The sequence below is a fragment of the Panthera tigris genome, chromosome C1 (genome assembly GCF_018350195.1).
Source record: "Panthera tigris isolate Pti1 chromosome C1, P.tigris_Pti1_mat1.1, whole genome shotgun sequence".
Classification (NCBI taxonomy): domain Eukaryota; kingdom Metazoa; phylum Chordata; class Mammalia; order Carnivora; family Felidae; genus Panthera; species Panthera tigris.
The window spans coordinates 161,612,207-161,628,218 of NC_056667.1; the positions used below are offsets into that span (position 1 = coordinate 161,612,207).

The 16,012-nt window shown below is 48.4% G+C and overlaps 1 protein-coding gene and 1 pseudogene across 1 annotated transcript; one reads left to right on the forward strand and one right to left on the reverse strand.

The window, feature by feature from the left end:
- The first annotated feature begins 401 nt into the window (after window positions 1-401).
- On the forward strand, window positions 402-1,164 carry LOC122240807 (annotated as a pseudogene).
- A 3,031-nt stretch (window positions 1,165-4,195) lies between these two features.
- Window positions 4,196-14,131, reverse strand: CHRNA1 (cholinergic receptor nicotinic alpha 1 subunit). The gene is made up of 8 exons (XM_015541212.2): window positions 13,714-14,131; window positions 13,567-13,611; window positions 12,393-12,502; window positions 10,117-10,312; window positions 9,384-9,621; window positions 6,111-6,334; window positions 4,716-4,955; window positions 4,196-4,421 (listed from the first exon to the last, which is right to left on the reverse strand). Exons 1-8 carry the CDS (start codon window positions 13,921-13,923, stop codon window positions 4,290-4,292), a joined length of 1,395 nt encoding a protein of 464 aa, XP_015396698.1. The 5' UTR covers window positions 13,924-14,131; the 3' UTR covers window positions 4,196-4,289.
- Window positions 14,132-16,012: the final 1,881 nt, after the last annotated feature.

The following is a 16,012-nucleotide window of genomic DNA, read 5'->3' on the forward strand; positions in this document are numbered from 1 at the left end:
GTTCAGGAAGGCTGTGGATGCCCATGAATGGTGTGACAGCGGCCTCGGCTGTCGGGGTCGAACTCTGTGACTCTGGGAGCACCAGCGCGGGGCGGAGGCGGGCCGGGGCTGTTGTGGGCACTGCTCACCCTTGGCTGTGCCCCTGAAGATGGGGACCGGCACCGCGCTCGGAGGTGATTCATCACCACGAGCCTTTCCCGGATTTCCTGCTGGGCTTTGCAGCTGGCACCGAGTCCCTGCACCTGCAGGATGAGCTGGGCCAAGCAGCCCGGCACTTGGCAGACAGCCTAGGGAGGCTCCACGGTGCAGAGGTTGTGTGTGGCACGCACTGGGTTGCATGGCAGAGCGTGGGCCGCACGGTGCCGGTCCAGCCCCCACTGGGTGCCCCAAGGAGCCCCTGACCCGCGGGCCCCAAACACACCCCCAACACCGACCCAAGAACCAGCCCAGAGAAGTTAGAGGAAACTGAGGAGGACCGGAAGCTGCAGTTGCGGGTTGGAAATTACCAGGACCCCCGCCCACTCCACGTGGCCACCATCCTGGAAGAGGCAGACTTGGTCTGGCTGTTCCAGGAGGCCCCAGCTGACCTCAGCAAACCAGAGCCTGGGTGCAGCCTGCCCTTGGCAGTGGAGGTCCACGCGGCTGACTTGCTGGAGAGTCTCCTGAGGGCAGGCTCAGACCCCGCTGTCGCCATGTCCGTGGCTGTATGCCATGGGGCGGCACCACTGTCTGGTGCCACCCCATCCTCTCCGGCCTCCTCTGCACACGCAGAGCCCCTGAGCCCGAGGAGGAGGGCAGCAAGCCTGGCTCCTGCAGCAGTGACAACAGCGACAGTGACAGTGGGGATGAGGGTGTGAGTCAGGAGGAAAGATGGGGTGGCCCGGCTGGGGGGTCAGGGTAGACCAGCAGGCAGGAAAGGGGAGAAGAGCTCTGGGGCAGAGCGTTGAGACTGACCTTGGGCTGCCACAGTTGCAGCACTCGGGCTGCAGTCAAGACAGACCTAGGCAGGGGTAGTGGGAAGAAATTAAGGCAATGGCAGAGCTGGGACCCAGGCAGAAGTGTAGAAAAGAGCATGGTTGTGGTGACTGGTAAACACAAGCAGTGGGAGGAGGCAGTGTGGGGTGACCTTGGGGGTCAAGAATTGGAGAACCCGGGCTGTAGGAAGATAACCTCGGCAGCAGTGATCAGACCATGGATGTTGGTGGGGAAAGACCTTAGCTAGCAGGGAGGAGGTTTGAGTGGAAAACCCAGGAAGCAGAGACACTCCCTTGGGCAAAGGACAGCATTGAGTGATGGGGCTTGAGGAATTTAAGTAGATGCGGGGGTGGGGAGGGAGAGACCGCAGGTGGCTGTGGCTGCCCAAGAACTGTCATGGGGCTAGAGCTCAAGCAGCAGCTGTGGTGAGAAACGACCTTGAACATGGTGGTTTGAGAACCAGGAGCAGGGAACTCAGGCTTGAAGGCAAGACTGGCGGAAAAAGTTGGGCAGCGGGCAAGGGTGGCATCATGGTCCCCAGTGGCTGGAGCCAGCACAGCTACCTCCCGACAGACTCAAAAACTCTCCTGGATGACCCCGTCTGATTGGTTTAAACGTTAACATAATTTCTAATTTTTCAAAACTTGCGGTTCTACACAAAACAAAACTCCCGGTTGTGACAACCAGGGGCAGAAAAAGAGACCGCTTAGAGATCTGAATTCTGAAGCGTTTCTGTTTGCACCGGCAGTCATAAATGCACCCCCATCCACATTTACCTGCCTGTGTTGTGGTTCCAGGATGCTCCTGACATCCCAAGAAGTCCTCCTGCTGTGCAGACACGCCCATCTCATGGATGGGGCTACATGGGGCAGGCGGGTCGAGCCCTCAGCAAACACCTGGAGGTGGGGAGACAGATCCCAGCACCCCCTGCCTTTCCTCCCACTAGTCAGCGGTCTTCTGGAGAGCGGGCCGGAACTAAGGGAAGAGATTCCAAAGGCGGAAACCTTCGACTTGGTGACAGATTGATGGAACAGATATTTAAGGGCCGATGGAGCTACACGCAGTAACACTGTGGTGTCCAGTCACACTAGTTCTGCTGGGCGAGGAGGGAATGTGTCACACACAGGGCCTTGCTTTGCGGGGCTGGGGTCGTTATTTGAGGTAATGGCAATACCACAAGAGCAGAGTGAGGAGGTCCGGCTTGTCGCTAAATTGCCCTGTGACCAGAGGGAGGTCATTTCTCTAAGCCTTAGTTTCCTTATCCTTAAAATGAGAATGGAAATGACTTTTAAGTTCCTTCCCTGAGTCAATAATCAGTCCTGGGAGATTAGGCAAGCAGCAGATTCTTTTTTGTCCTTCTAATTGTGGTAAAATGTATATATAACACGAAACTTACATTTTTACCATTGTTTTCATTCTTTATTTTTAATTGTGGTAAAATATGCACAGAATGTACCGTCGTAGCCATTTTTAAGCGTAGTGGCATTAAGTACATTCACAGTGTTGTGCAACCATCACCACTGTCCATTTCTAGAACTTTCCCATCATCCCGATCCGAAATTCTACCCATTGAGCAATAACTCACCCCTCCCTCCAAACCTCGGCAATCTCTATCCTACTTTCTGTCTCTATGAATTTGCCTATTCTAAGTACTTCGTTTAACTGGGATCACAAGATTTGTCCTTTTGCGTCTGGCTTATTTCATCAAACATGTTTTCGGGGTTGACACATACTGTAACACACATCAGAACTGCTTTCCTCTTTAAGGCTCAGTAATATCATATGTACACACTGCTGTTCCACTGATGGACACTTTTGGTTGTTCATCTTTTGGCTGTTGTGATTATTGCTGCTGTGAACACTGGCGTGTAAGCTCTCTGTTTAAGTCCCTGCTTTCAGTTCTTTTGGGGTATATACCTGGCAGCAGAATTACTAGATCCTATGGCAATCCTGTGTTTAGCTTTTTGAGGAACCACCAGACTGTTTTCCCTTGGGTTTTCTCTAAAGTGAGGGCACTCTGCCGTGCCACGGGTCTGTGCTGATGAATTACTTCGGGAAGTAGGTTGAAACCAGCTGGGTTCAGAGAGGCTGCCCAGCAGTGCAGTTTACCACTCTCCCCAGTACTCATATGGGTCAGGCGTGTTCCAATGCTCCGAAGGCCACAACGAGCCCAGGCTGCACGCTTTCTCCTTCTGAGGTGAACTAACTACATTGTGGCTGGAAAGTGGCTCCGAAGGGAAATAAGTTTCTGTCCTGTTCACTTGCCTGGAATTTCAGAAACAGTGAGGATATGTGCATACATTTCTGATTTCATTGCTAGAACTAAGCCCCCCACACCTGACTGGACGAGGACTGGGGAAGAGGGCAGAAGACCTAATTGGGAAGGCAGGAAGGGGGTTGGCACTAAGACTGAAGCTCTCAAAACCCTGATGGGAGTTACAGGATGGCCTAGATCACGTGGGGCGTGTCCAGGGGAGCAAGGGAGCAGGAGATCCCACCCAGCCCCGAGCTGCTGAACTCAGACTGGGTCTTGGTTCACATCTCAGTTCTTCTGCTTGCTAGTGTGGGCAGTGAACTTGAGCTTCTCAAGTTCAGCTTTCTCATTTGTAAAATAGGGACGTCATAAAGTTATGAAGATAAAACAAAACCACATATGGGGCGCCATTCGCACAGTGCCGGCCCTCACACTCAGTACAGCTTAGGAAACCAGCTGGCTGTGTTCCTCAAGCCCCGACTACTCAGGCGCTGTGTCAGAGTGGGAAGCCCTTCCCTCACCTCCCAGTTCTAGAAATCTGCTTTAAAGCATGGGTTTTTTGATGCGCTTTGCATTTTGGTGGCCATTTCCAGAACTTACATGTTGCCTTTCTACGGCTTCCTTTCTCTCCAAATCAAACGCTTCGTCTTTTGGGGACTGGCAGGTGGGTTTTACTTGTAGGTACAAAACTGACTTTAAACAAGGGATACATTCTTTGCTTAAAAAAAAAAAATAAAAACAAACCAACAGAAAACCTCAGTTATTCTGGGCAAAACTCTTCCAGACGCCTTTGGATGTGAATATGTCTCGTTAGTGACCCCATTTCATTTACTAAAAATGGTTTCACTCTCCAGGCAGCCAGAGCAGGATTAAAGGGAGAAATGATGTGAAAATACTTGAGGCCATCACCTTATGTAAATACGAATCATTATCATTAATCATAAATACAGAAAATGAGATGTTTGATAAGTGAGCTGTATCAAAATAGCCAAGTCTTCCTGTCTTCCCTGCCTTTCCCTGCTCTGCCTGGTGCTGGGAGCAGAGGTGGCCTCAGCTCTGCTCATCCTTGCTGATTTAATTCAATGAGCCGACCTGCAAACACAGCCAGGGTTCCAATGATACAGACAAGCATGAAGACTCCAAGGAGAATGTGGTCCATCACCATTGCAACATACTTCCATTCCTCAGCCGCCTGGGAGAGAGAAAAGTGTTAGAATTTCCTTACGATGGTTTTTGGACTCACCATGTTCATGCTATGCATCAATTATGACCCACTCAAAGCCCGTAACATCCCTTGGCTGGCATTGTGGTCTTTATTATTCGAATAGATTATTCACAATGTGTTGGCTCACTAAGGTGGCTTAGAGGTGGTCACCAATGCTGCCTCTTGAATGCCAGCCTACTCCTCAGGACAAACCCATCCATCTGTGTTCACGTATTGGATCATTTAAACCCGGAGGTGTGGGTTTCAAGTCACGAAGCTTACGTTATTGGACTCCTGGTCTGACTTCATGGTCTCTGCGATGTATTTGACTCCTTCAATGGCACTTTTTACCTCCGGGTGTTTGATCAGGGGAGAGTGGAAGCCCATGGGTGGAGGCCCCGGCTTCCCAGAAATGTCAGAAATATCAATGTCTTCTGTAAAAATCTTTTTGTCTTGTTTTTCTCTGGATGGTCTTTTCATGGTGGAGAAGAACATGATATTTGGGATAGTGTCGATAAAAACCTAACACGAAAAAGAAATCCATGCATGAATTAACGCCAGTAATGCAAGTATCAAACTCTGACTTTGAATTAGCCATGTGACTTTAGGCAAATCAGTCAGCTTCGCTGGACCTTAGGGTCTTTGTCCTTAAAACACAAGGACGATACTAGATTTTCTCAAAATTTCCTCCAGACTTACCCCGTGGCCTGTCAAATTACTATGGTTAATAGAGCTGATTTTGTCATGTGAACAGTTCACCACGGGAGGGAGCCCGTGCGCAGCTGTTGGGCTCGAGAAACCAATGAAGTTTAAGCTTCCAGCCTTCAAGGAACCGGCTTCCTTCAAAGCCTTGTGTTAGTTGGATAATATGATTAAAGGAAAAGCCCTTCTGGCTAAAAAAATATATGAGGGTCCAGCCTCTAAAACAGCCACAGTGTTTTTTTCTCCCCATTTCTTATTCCTGAAGAAATGCAACATGGGCGTTGCCAGGAGTCACGTAAGTCTTTAAGATACAGGGACTGATTATCCTCCCAAAAGAATACATTGCAAGCAGTAGTTTCTCTGTTAATTCATGACAAATCTTTTGCATTCTGCAGAAAACACCCTGACGTCGGTGTCTCTGTGAAGTTTTACCTAAAAACTGACATATTTGAAATGCTAACACTTTTTAAATTTCAATAATGCAAATATCTGAGACCAAGTTCCTCACGAAAACTCACTTTTTGACAATTTCTCGTCAAGCATCCTCTCTATCTCTAGCCCTTATTCTATTCTCAGCAGATGATTTTACCAGCAAAAAATAAGCAGTCTGTTCACAGATTGGGAGACATACAAACAGAGACCTCAGGAATTTCACAGATTCTGAATAAAAAGTGATATATTCACCTTCTCTAATCAAAGAGACTCTTTAAACGTGAATCTGGAGTGGGCTTTGTTAATTCTGTTTTTCTTCTGTGTCTGGGAAGGCTATAGGAATTACTTATCCCTAGCAAGAGGCTAAAAGAAAGTTTCTTCCGGAAATCCTCTAAAAATCCCCGGAAAGGACAGTTCCTAAGGGCCCACATGCATCAGCCAGAATTCCACAAGCCAAGGGGAGGGAGAGACCTTCATGAGGGCAGTGCTGCCCCACGCGGGGGGGGGGGGGGGGGGCAGGTGGCAGGGCCCTCGCTCGCTCACCTTGCGTACCCAGTTGGGCATGACGTGGGTGCTGGGGGAACGGTGGTGTGTGTTGATGACAATGACTGTGATGATGATGGACGCGATGACAAACACCATGGTGAACAGCATGTATTTCCCAATCAAGGGCACGGCACTGGAGGTGGAAGGGATTAGCTCCACGATGACCAGGAGGAACACGGTCAAGGACAGCAGGACAGAGATGCTCAGAGTCATCTTCTCTCCTGCACGGAATGAAAAAGAAATACAACCCGTTCACTGGTTTTATGGGCTGAATTGTTCTCTTCGGTTTTCTGCATGGAAGTCCTAAGCCTCATGGCCTCAGTGACAGTATTTGTCGATGAGGCCTGTAAAGAGGCAATTAAGTCAACATGAGTTCATCAGGGAGGGCGATCCTCCAATGACTGGTGTCCTGAGAAGAAAGGGAGATTGGGGAGCGCCTGGGTGTCTCCGCCGGTGAAGCGTCTGACTCCTGCTCAGGTCACGATCTCGTGATGCGTGAGTTCGAGCCCCGCATCTGGCTCTGCGCTGACGGTGTGGAGCCTGCTTGGGATCCCCTCTCTCTCCCTCTCTTTCTCTCTCTGCCCCTCCCCCACTTGTGCTATCACTCTCAAAATAAACTTTAAAAAAAAAAAAAAAAAGAAGGAGATTAGGGCACGGACACACACAGAGGGGAAAGACCAGGGGAAGCCACAGGGAGGAGACGGCCATCCACAAGCCAAGGAGAGAAGCCTAGAGGAAACCAGACCTGCCGACACCGTGACCTCCAGGACTGTGTGGACAAAATTCCTGTTGTTTCAGCCACCCGGTCTGTGGCACTTTATTAGGGCAGCTGTAGCAGACTAATACGCCACAAAACCCAGGGGGTGAGAACCATGTGACCCGCATACAGCTGGGGACATTTGGGGGGCAGGATTTCGTCCTCTGGGACCTTAGCACCTTAGCTCTACTGACCATGGCAAGTGACAGACACTTCCACTAGAGGCCACCAAGCAGCCAAGGGCTGCTTTGTCTCCTGTCCCAGCATTCCACTGCTTGGTGGAACTCAGGGAGCCAGGTACACCAAGCTGAGTGACAAGCTAGCCTCCAGGTGGCAGTTTTTCTGTCTGCAACAGACTATCATCAACCTCACAAAGCTGCTCGTGACCCAGCAGGTGGATGGGCAACCCAGGAGCGCATGCGTACTTTTCTCGGTATGGGAGGGGGCTGCAAGACCAAAACTGAGAAAAGGACAAAACCAGTGAACTTTGCACATTCATTTAGAGGACAGTTTGGTTTTCTTCTTGTTTTGTCTTTCATATCAAGGGACCAGGGGTTCCCCTGCCCTGACATCTTCTCACCAGATCCTATCATTTCAGGGTGGATAACTCCCCGTTCGAGTCTTGGTATGGCAAGCCAGGAGGGTGGGGGACTGAATGGCCCTGGAATATTTTTGTGGGGACTGACGGCCTCGGAGGCAGCTCGAGAGCCTTTGGAAGGGATTTCCCTCGGGCTGGTCTTGCTGTTTGTCTCGGGAGACCCTTGTGTTGTCCCGTTCTCCAGTATGGAGCTTTTTCCCGTACTGGATGCTTCCAGATGCTAGGAGTGTATACAGGATATGGAGTGGATGCAAACAAGAAATGATCAATTCCACCTAGTGAGAAGAAGTCTACCGGGTGGGTAGGAAAGTCTTTAAAAGTGAAAAAGAGGGGGCACCTGGGTGGCTCCGTCGGTAGAACATTTGACTCTTGGTTTCGGCTCCGGTCATAATCTCACAGTTTGTGAGCTGATAGCACTGAGCTTTCTGGGAATCCTCTCTTTCCCTCTCTCTGCCCCTCCCCTGCTCATGCTCACTCTTTCTCTCTCTTAAAATAAATAAACTAAAATAAAGATAGGTAATTTTTTGTGAAAAATAAGATGTAAATGTGAAACATTGATCAAATTACATCATATTCCTTGAGTAATAATGATAATAGCTAACATTTATCAAGCATTTTCACTGTTCTGCATGCTTTTCAAGCATAAACCATCGCACATTTATAGAGATTCTGGCTAGTTTCCATATTGCCCTAACTAGTAGTCTCTTCACTTTAAGAAGCTTAATTTGTCAGAAAGTCAAAAACAAATTGTGTTTGTGATCATTTGTTTAAAAATAAGTACAGTCATAAGAACAACGGGCATTCTGTGGGGCAAGTTCTGCCTTATTCTCTACTGTATCCGTGCCACATAACAATTGTTCAACAAATACGTGTCAAATGAGTGAATTCATAATCTTTTTTTCCCCTTGTTATAAAGTTAGACTTAGACTTTGTGTGTGTGTGTGTGTGTGTGTTTATTTGTGTTTATCATTTTGATATAATTGTTCCCTGTCACAAGTTTGAGGACTGTCTGTATCCTTTCTTTGTCCCCACTTGTCGGCCCTAGATTGTTTATGAGCAGTGACTTGTCACAGGCACTTGTGTGCCCTCTTCCCCTTTTCTGGGGATTGTTGGTGTTTGTTGAAATTATGTCACAGATGTGATCACTCAGTAGGAAGTAAGGAAGTTGCCCAGGCTGATATGTGAGAAAGAATTGCCACTTGGGAAGTATGGTCTTGTGTGTAAAGATTGTGCCACCTGGAAAACAGACATGCAAAAGCGATTTTCAAATGGCAAGCAGTGAGCAAAAGAGGCAAGACCTGGGAGCGCCTGGGTGGCTCGGTTGGTTGAGCGTCCAACTTCGGCTTAGGTCACAATCTCACGGTTCATGAGTTCAAGCCCCGCGTTGGGCTCTGTGCTGACAGCTTGGAGCCTGGAGCCTGCTTCCGATTCTGTCTCCCTCTCTCTCTGCCCCTGCCCGCTCATACTCTGTCTCTCTCTCAAAAATAAAAATAAACATAATTTTTTTTTTTTTTTTAAAAGAGGCAAGACCTGGCTTGGTCAGGATATAGCAAGTGGCTTCATAGGGGAAGTGGCATGAGGGGTGACCCAAGCCTTACCCAGCATGTCTCTGGGCACACAGTAGGTATTCAGCAAGTAAGCATTGATGGTTATTCGCTTTAACTACACTGAGCTGTGTCTGTGCACCTCCAGGGTCACGGTCAACTCTCTGCCTGCTCCGTAGTCTGCTCTAGCTGTGAGCTCCCCCAACAGTGACTCACCACTTAACATGGCCGCTCAGTAAATGCATCCTCCCAGCGATGATGATGTGGGCCTGTCTGCTCATCCTTGTTTGTTAGCCCATAATTATTTCTGGTTTTCCCCAAAATACGGCACAAGATCTGCCTGCATCAGCAGCCATGGCCCCTGCACCCACCTGAGTCCGTGGGCAGGTAGAACACCAGGCCGGTTAGGAAGGAGAAGAGCAGGCAGGGAATGATGACGTTGACGATGAAGTAGAGGGGCAGGCGCTGCATGACGAAGTGGTAGGTGATGTCCAGGTAGGGGGTGGAGGGGCAGCAGGCGTAGAACACCCAGTGCTTCCAGCCTCGGGACTCCTTGATCACCCATTCTCCGCTTTCCATGAAGTTGCTGAGGTCTGGTTGGTCGCTTTCCTGAGAAGATGAAATGAAACATTGAAAACCCAGCCACATCACCCTGAGGAGGGGTGGGTTTCAAAATCAGCTGTAGTAAAGCAACAGGAGGCGGTGCTGTCGTGTACCCGGGACAGGACCCACGAGGGCCACTTCCGGTTTGGGGCCATAGAGTCCTTTCCTGTAAAATAAGGGGGCTGGGACTATTGGGATCCTCCATGTTGACTACACATTCGAGTCACCTGGGAACTTCAAAACATATTGGTGCCTTAGTCCCACCCCAGACCGATTAAGCCAAAATTCCTAGGACGGAGCCTGGGCATAGGAATTTACATAAGCTTCCAGGTGGTACTCATGGGCACACATCAAGAACCGTCCCCATATCGAGAACCACTGAACTGGACGATCCCAAAGTTCAAATGGGCGCTGAGAGCCTGTGACTCTGGAGGCGCAGAGTTGGACACCTGAATTACGCGTTTCCTGAGACCAGCCGCATCACACGAGGGCAGCACCTACCGGGTTGATGGCCACCACAGAGCCATCGTAGGTCCAGGTACCCAGCTTCATGCTGCAGTTCTGTTCATCAAAGGGAAAGTGGGTGACGATGATCTCACAGTAGCTTTTGAAGATGGCTGGAGGCGTCCACGTGATGTGGCCAGTGTAGTCCAGGAGCACTTTGGTGAACTTGACAATGGCAAAGTCACCATCTGCACTGCAATTGGGATCAAAGAGGAACATGACTCCAAGTGACGGATGAGCCTTCAGTTCTGCTCGGGGATGTTAGCAGGAGACAGCTGTTAATTATTCAGGTGCTAATTATAGACGCTTTCACTGGGACAGTGTCACTTTTTATCCATAGCAGTGTTTCCCAGGTTTGTCTGATAATAGAAACGCTGGGGTGCTTGTTTAAAATACAGGTTTCCGAGCACCATCTGAAGCACTAAATCAGAATATCTGGGGAAGAACCTAGGAATCTAATTTTAAGGAAATAACAGGTAACACTGTATACCAGATTTTTTTTTCCTTCCCAGTCCTCAGTAGTATTTGTAATGTTAATTTCCATCTATTCCTCCCCCAATATACCTTGAAAGTTAACTGGGGGAAAAAAACAGGAATTTAAAATAAAAACAGGTCCAGTGGCTCGTTACTGTGGTAAGCAGGTTAAGAAAGGCTCTGTTACCTCTTTCAGAACTATTTAGAACTCGATAGGGTGGGGCTACAAACCCAGATGCCTCCATGGCCAGGCAGGTGAGGAAGGCGGTAAGGGCAGGGGAGAGCCCTCTCTCCTCTAAAGAAGGTGACCCTCCGCTTTGCTGTGGCTTCCTTGTGTGAGTGAAGGCCCCAAACTGCCAGATATTTGGATTTTTCCTCGGAAGCGGGAAATCTAGATTTTTTAATACAAAGTTTCCATATTTTTGAATGTTGGATTTTTCTAGAGGGACTAAAACTCCAGAGTTTAATGTGATATTTTTAAATTTCCGAAAGTTGGCACTGATTTCTCACTACAAAAATCCAACATGGTAGATATTAAAAAATAACAAGCCACTTCTGCAGGCCTCATTCAGTGGGCAGTCCACATGACCCCAAATGGCCTGTGTCCTGGGGGCCTTGGCCAAAGGCATTTAGAATAGATGTTGAACAAGTGGGGGGGGGGGTCTGCCTTGGTGGGCTTTCGGGGACATATGGCATATATTGGAGTCTCACTTCATTAACCAAGAGATTTTCTTCCCACTGATTTTTCCTTGGGATGGAGGTAGAGCTCTATCCAGAAAACTATGCAGTTTTGGACCTTCCCAAAAGAGACCCAAAGAGCAGAGGGCCACAGGGTCATCTGGGTCCATCTCTATAGATAGAGATAAGTAAAACAGGGTTCTCCCCCCACCAGGATGTTCCCGAGTGAGTTTGTCAAAAGGAGGAGCGGATTTTAATGGCTCTTCTCTTAAATTCTTGCTGAACGAGAAAACTAACACAAGACACTCCATCAGCGTATTTGTCCGAAAAGGTTACACAAATGATTGGATAATTTGGCTCAAGCTTGAATCTCAGGTGCCACTGGGAAATATGTAGTAGAAAATCAAAGGAGGAGGGCCAGCCTTAAATGAGGGTGTCATTTCCATTCACAAGCCCCTGCCGCCCTCCCTGGTCAATCTGCGAGAAGGCACAGCCTGCTCACACAGACACATGCTGTAGAATGTCAGGCCACACATCCTCTCGGCCGATGGCGAATGCTCCTGCCTGGGAAGGATGCTCTTTGAAACGAACGTTCCCTGACAAATGAAGGGCGTATGATAATGAACCTGTCATTAAACCGGAGTGTCTTGAATCACATTATAATTTCACAACATGCAGTCTGTCACGGAGCCCGGTGGATGGGCTACGCAGGCATCCCAGGCCATCAGCAGCACGCGACGCCCTGGGAAGCCGTGACGACGTGATGGATAACAACCCCGGGAGGTTCAGACCTATTGGTAGGAAGGACGTTTAATTCCAAGGAACTCAATTATATGAATTTGGGTTCCTTGGATGGTTGCCCTCCACCCTTCAGGAGCTCTCAGGGATTAAATGTCCCCCACCCCACAGCCCTGATTCAATTTGGCTCTGATAATTGTTTCTATTCATAACATGAGACACCATATGGCACCCCTAGCATGTCAACTTGGCTCTTGGTTTTTAAGGGTTATTTAATGTGAACGGTGGTGAGAAGCGTACTGAGAGTAGCAGCCCTTCCTATAGGGCTTGGGCTCCACCTGCCCCAGGAATGTCGCCCTCCCCAGCCTGTCTGTTTTGCTTACTTGTTATAGAGAACGAGGTCTGGGCGCCAGATCTTTTCCGAAGGAATGTGAATTTTTTTCACGCCACCATAGTCCTCTGGATTCCATTTTAGGTTGTAGTCTACCCATTGCTAAAACATGGAGACGACATTTTGCTAATAAAAAGAGCTAAACACATTTTTCAAAAACCTAAGAGTTCTGATGGGTATGATAGTTCAGATGTGGACGGGAGTTGTGCTCCAGTAAAAGAGGTTTGATTCAGAATTCAGCTTGCACGCTAGCAAACGATAACACCAAACGCCTCTATGGTACTGACTACATGTAGACACTATTACAAGCATTTTACCCATATTCATCTCGTGGTCTTCACAATAGTCCTATGAGGGAAGAGCAATTATTGACCCCATTTTACAGATGAGAAAACAAAGGTACTTCAGGGTAGCCCGTCTCCCATGCCATCCTGCCCACCCCAGGAAAGGAGCATGACCTTCTGGTAAACATTTCTCCCAAGCAGGCAACATCATTTTATAAAAGTGGTATATTTCTTTCCTACCTTATAAAAGAAATAAATGCCCAACGTAGCAAATTCAGATGACACAGTGTTATGACCTGAACTGCGTCTCCCCCGGAATTCGCGTGTTGAAACCCCAGTTTCCAGTACCTCATAATATAACTTCATTTGGAGATAGGGCCTAATTAGGTTAGAATTAGGCGCTTAAGAGAGGCTCTAATGGAACACAACTGGTGTCCTTAAAGAAGGGGACATGGGAAGGCAAACATTTTCAAGAAGAATGCCATGTGAACATGACGTTGGCCAACTACACGCAAAAAGAGACAGGCCTGGAGCAGTTCGTCCCTCACAGCCCTCAGACGGAACCAGTTCTGCCGATACCTTGACTTTGGACGTTTGGCCTGAAGAGCTGCAAGAGAATAAATGTCTCTTGTTTGAGCCACCTAGTTTGTGGCTTTGTTTATGACAGGTGGCCTAGCAAACTAATATACAAGCACAAAACACGAAGTAAAAAACAAACACACACATACCAACAAATATGACCCACAATCTCACTACACCAAAATATTTATACTTCCACGATGTTGGTATGTAAACCGTGTTACCCAGATTGATTCCCTTTGGGCTCAGGTTAAATTCCGGGGTGAATACCGGCAGCATCAATGCAGTTATCTAGCTGAATACCTGTTTCAGTCGCACATTCGTTGTCACAATCTGATTTACTTCATCCTGAAAAAAGAGAAGACCCCATCTTTAGGAGTAAGGACGGGAGGAGGGGGGAGGGTGCTGCAGGGTGAGAGGGGTGGGGAGCCCAGAGTGCCGCTGTCTCACCACATTGATGAGCTGTATCAGCTGCAGACCCACGGTGACCTCCACAACCTGGCGGTGGTCTTCCACGGGCCGAACCACACTGTTGTAATCTTCAAACAGCTTTGCCACCAGGCGGGTCTCATGTTCGGAGCCTAGGACGAGGCCAGCTGAGACAGCAAATGACACACACACTGTCAGATTCTGCTCCCCGCCCTCTACAAACACTCGCATAAGTAACTGAGGCGTGACCAGCTAATGGAAGGCACACAGGCCCCCTTGTTGAAGGGCTCCCAGTGCAGCTTCTATTGCCCTAAGTTCTTTTCCAATCGCAGCTGCCGGTGCGGTCCCTTGCCTGGCGGGGTGTGCCAGATTATCCTGACACTTGTGCTCTGAACAGATGACATTCCTTAATACAGCCTCTGGCTGAATCAGGCTTGTCGTTGCGCACACACAAGAAGACAAGTCCACACAAAAGCCCGTCTTTGTATTTCAGAGTCTACTCATGGGGCGATGAAATCTCAGGTTGGCTGGCGTCAGATCTCATGATGCGCTGAACAGCCGAAAATTGATGCCGGTTCATACCCGCTGGGATGGCCGCCATTCACAGAACTGAAGACGGCGAGTGTTGGTGAGATTGGGGCATGGTGCAGCCACCGTGGGAGAGCGTTTGGCGGTTCTTCACACGAGGTGCGTGCAGAGTGACCCTGTGACCTAGTGATGCCACTCCTAGGTGTATCCCCTCAAAGAACTGGCCACACAAAAACTCGTGCACCAGTGTTCACGGCAGCATTATACATAATAGCCAAAAGATGGAAACAACCTGAATGCCCATCAGCAGATAAGCGGATGAACAAATTGCGCCATATACATGCGGTGGAATATTATTCACCCATAAAAATGAATGAAGAGTTGACTCACGGTGCAACATGGTTAGGCCCTGAAAACGTGCTAAGTGAAAGAAATTGGACACAAAGGGGCACATAGTGTATGATTCCATTGATATGAAATATTCAGAAGAGGTAAATCCATAGAGCTAGCAGATCAGTGGTTAGCAGGGGCTGAGGAGACAGGGGAAGCGAGAGTAACTGCCGATGGGTACAGGGTTTCCTTTTGGGGTGACGAAAACGTTCTGGAACTAGATAGCAGTGATGGTTGCACAACACCGTGAATGTACTAAATGTCACTAAATCACGCACTCCAAATGGTAGATTTATGTGATGTGTATTTTCCTGTGGCAAATTCTACATAGTGTTTTTTCTTGTAATTAAAAAAAAGTACTGCTGGTGGGTCCATGTCCCTGTTAACTTAACATTAAGTAAACACCACGTGCTTTTCTGACCTGGGTTTGGAGCTCCTCCTGTCTGGAGCACGAGTGACTTCTTAGGAATCTTTACTGCATTTTCCCTCAGGTGGATGAAAAATAGTATCTACTACTCTTGGACCCCACAGCTTTTCTATATCCAATGTTATGCAGTTCTCACCAGCCTGCGACAAGGCAGGCAGACGGTCATTCTCACGTGAGATCTGAGAGGCTGGGGCGGGGCTTGGGAGGAGCCCTGTCATTCTGCGCTGTGCTCCTGCACTGACTCGTGAGGTCACGAGTGTGCCGTGGGCTGTCTTAGAAAGTGCACGAATGCACCCACCGTTCTAACAGTGAGAAAAAGCGTTCCAAATTCCATCAAGTGCCTTATGAAGGATCTTTGTAACTCCAGCCTTACGTGGATTGGGGATTGCCTGTTCAGGGTCAGGAGAGGAAGCAGACACATGATCCATTTGCCCTAATCCATGTAAGCAGATCTCCCCTTTCCGCAGGTTATTCCTGAAGCCACCATACCTTTTCCCTGGGCCGTGACAACTTCAAAAATCGCATGAGTGAGATCCTTTCCCTTGTCCCCAGTAATGTTAACCTCTTGCCTCTAAGACAGGTTATTATTTTTCTTTACTGTTTTTCTCCTTGAATCCTAGGTTTGAAAGAGTTTGTCAACCAAATAACTGTTAAGTTAACCAATTACCTTTCTATTTTTATTAATAAAAATAACTAGCGTATCCAATCTGTTATGTGGCAGACACGCTTTATACGTATTGACTCTTTCTTTTCTCGTAACTGGGTGGGGTAGGCACGGTTCTTGTCTTCACTTTACAGAGGAGGAAATTGAACCATAGGCAGGTTGAGTGAGTTGTCCAGATTTCGTAAACGGTGGAGCCAGGACTCAAGCCCAGCGACCATGCTCTCCACCACTATTTCTCACCCAGAACTTTGGACCAGCTTGGAATAACCAGTGTCACACAATGAGTCGAAACACGTTCATCCCCACAAAAA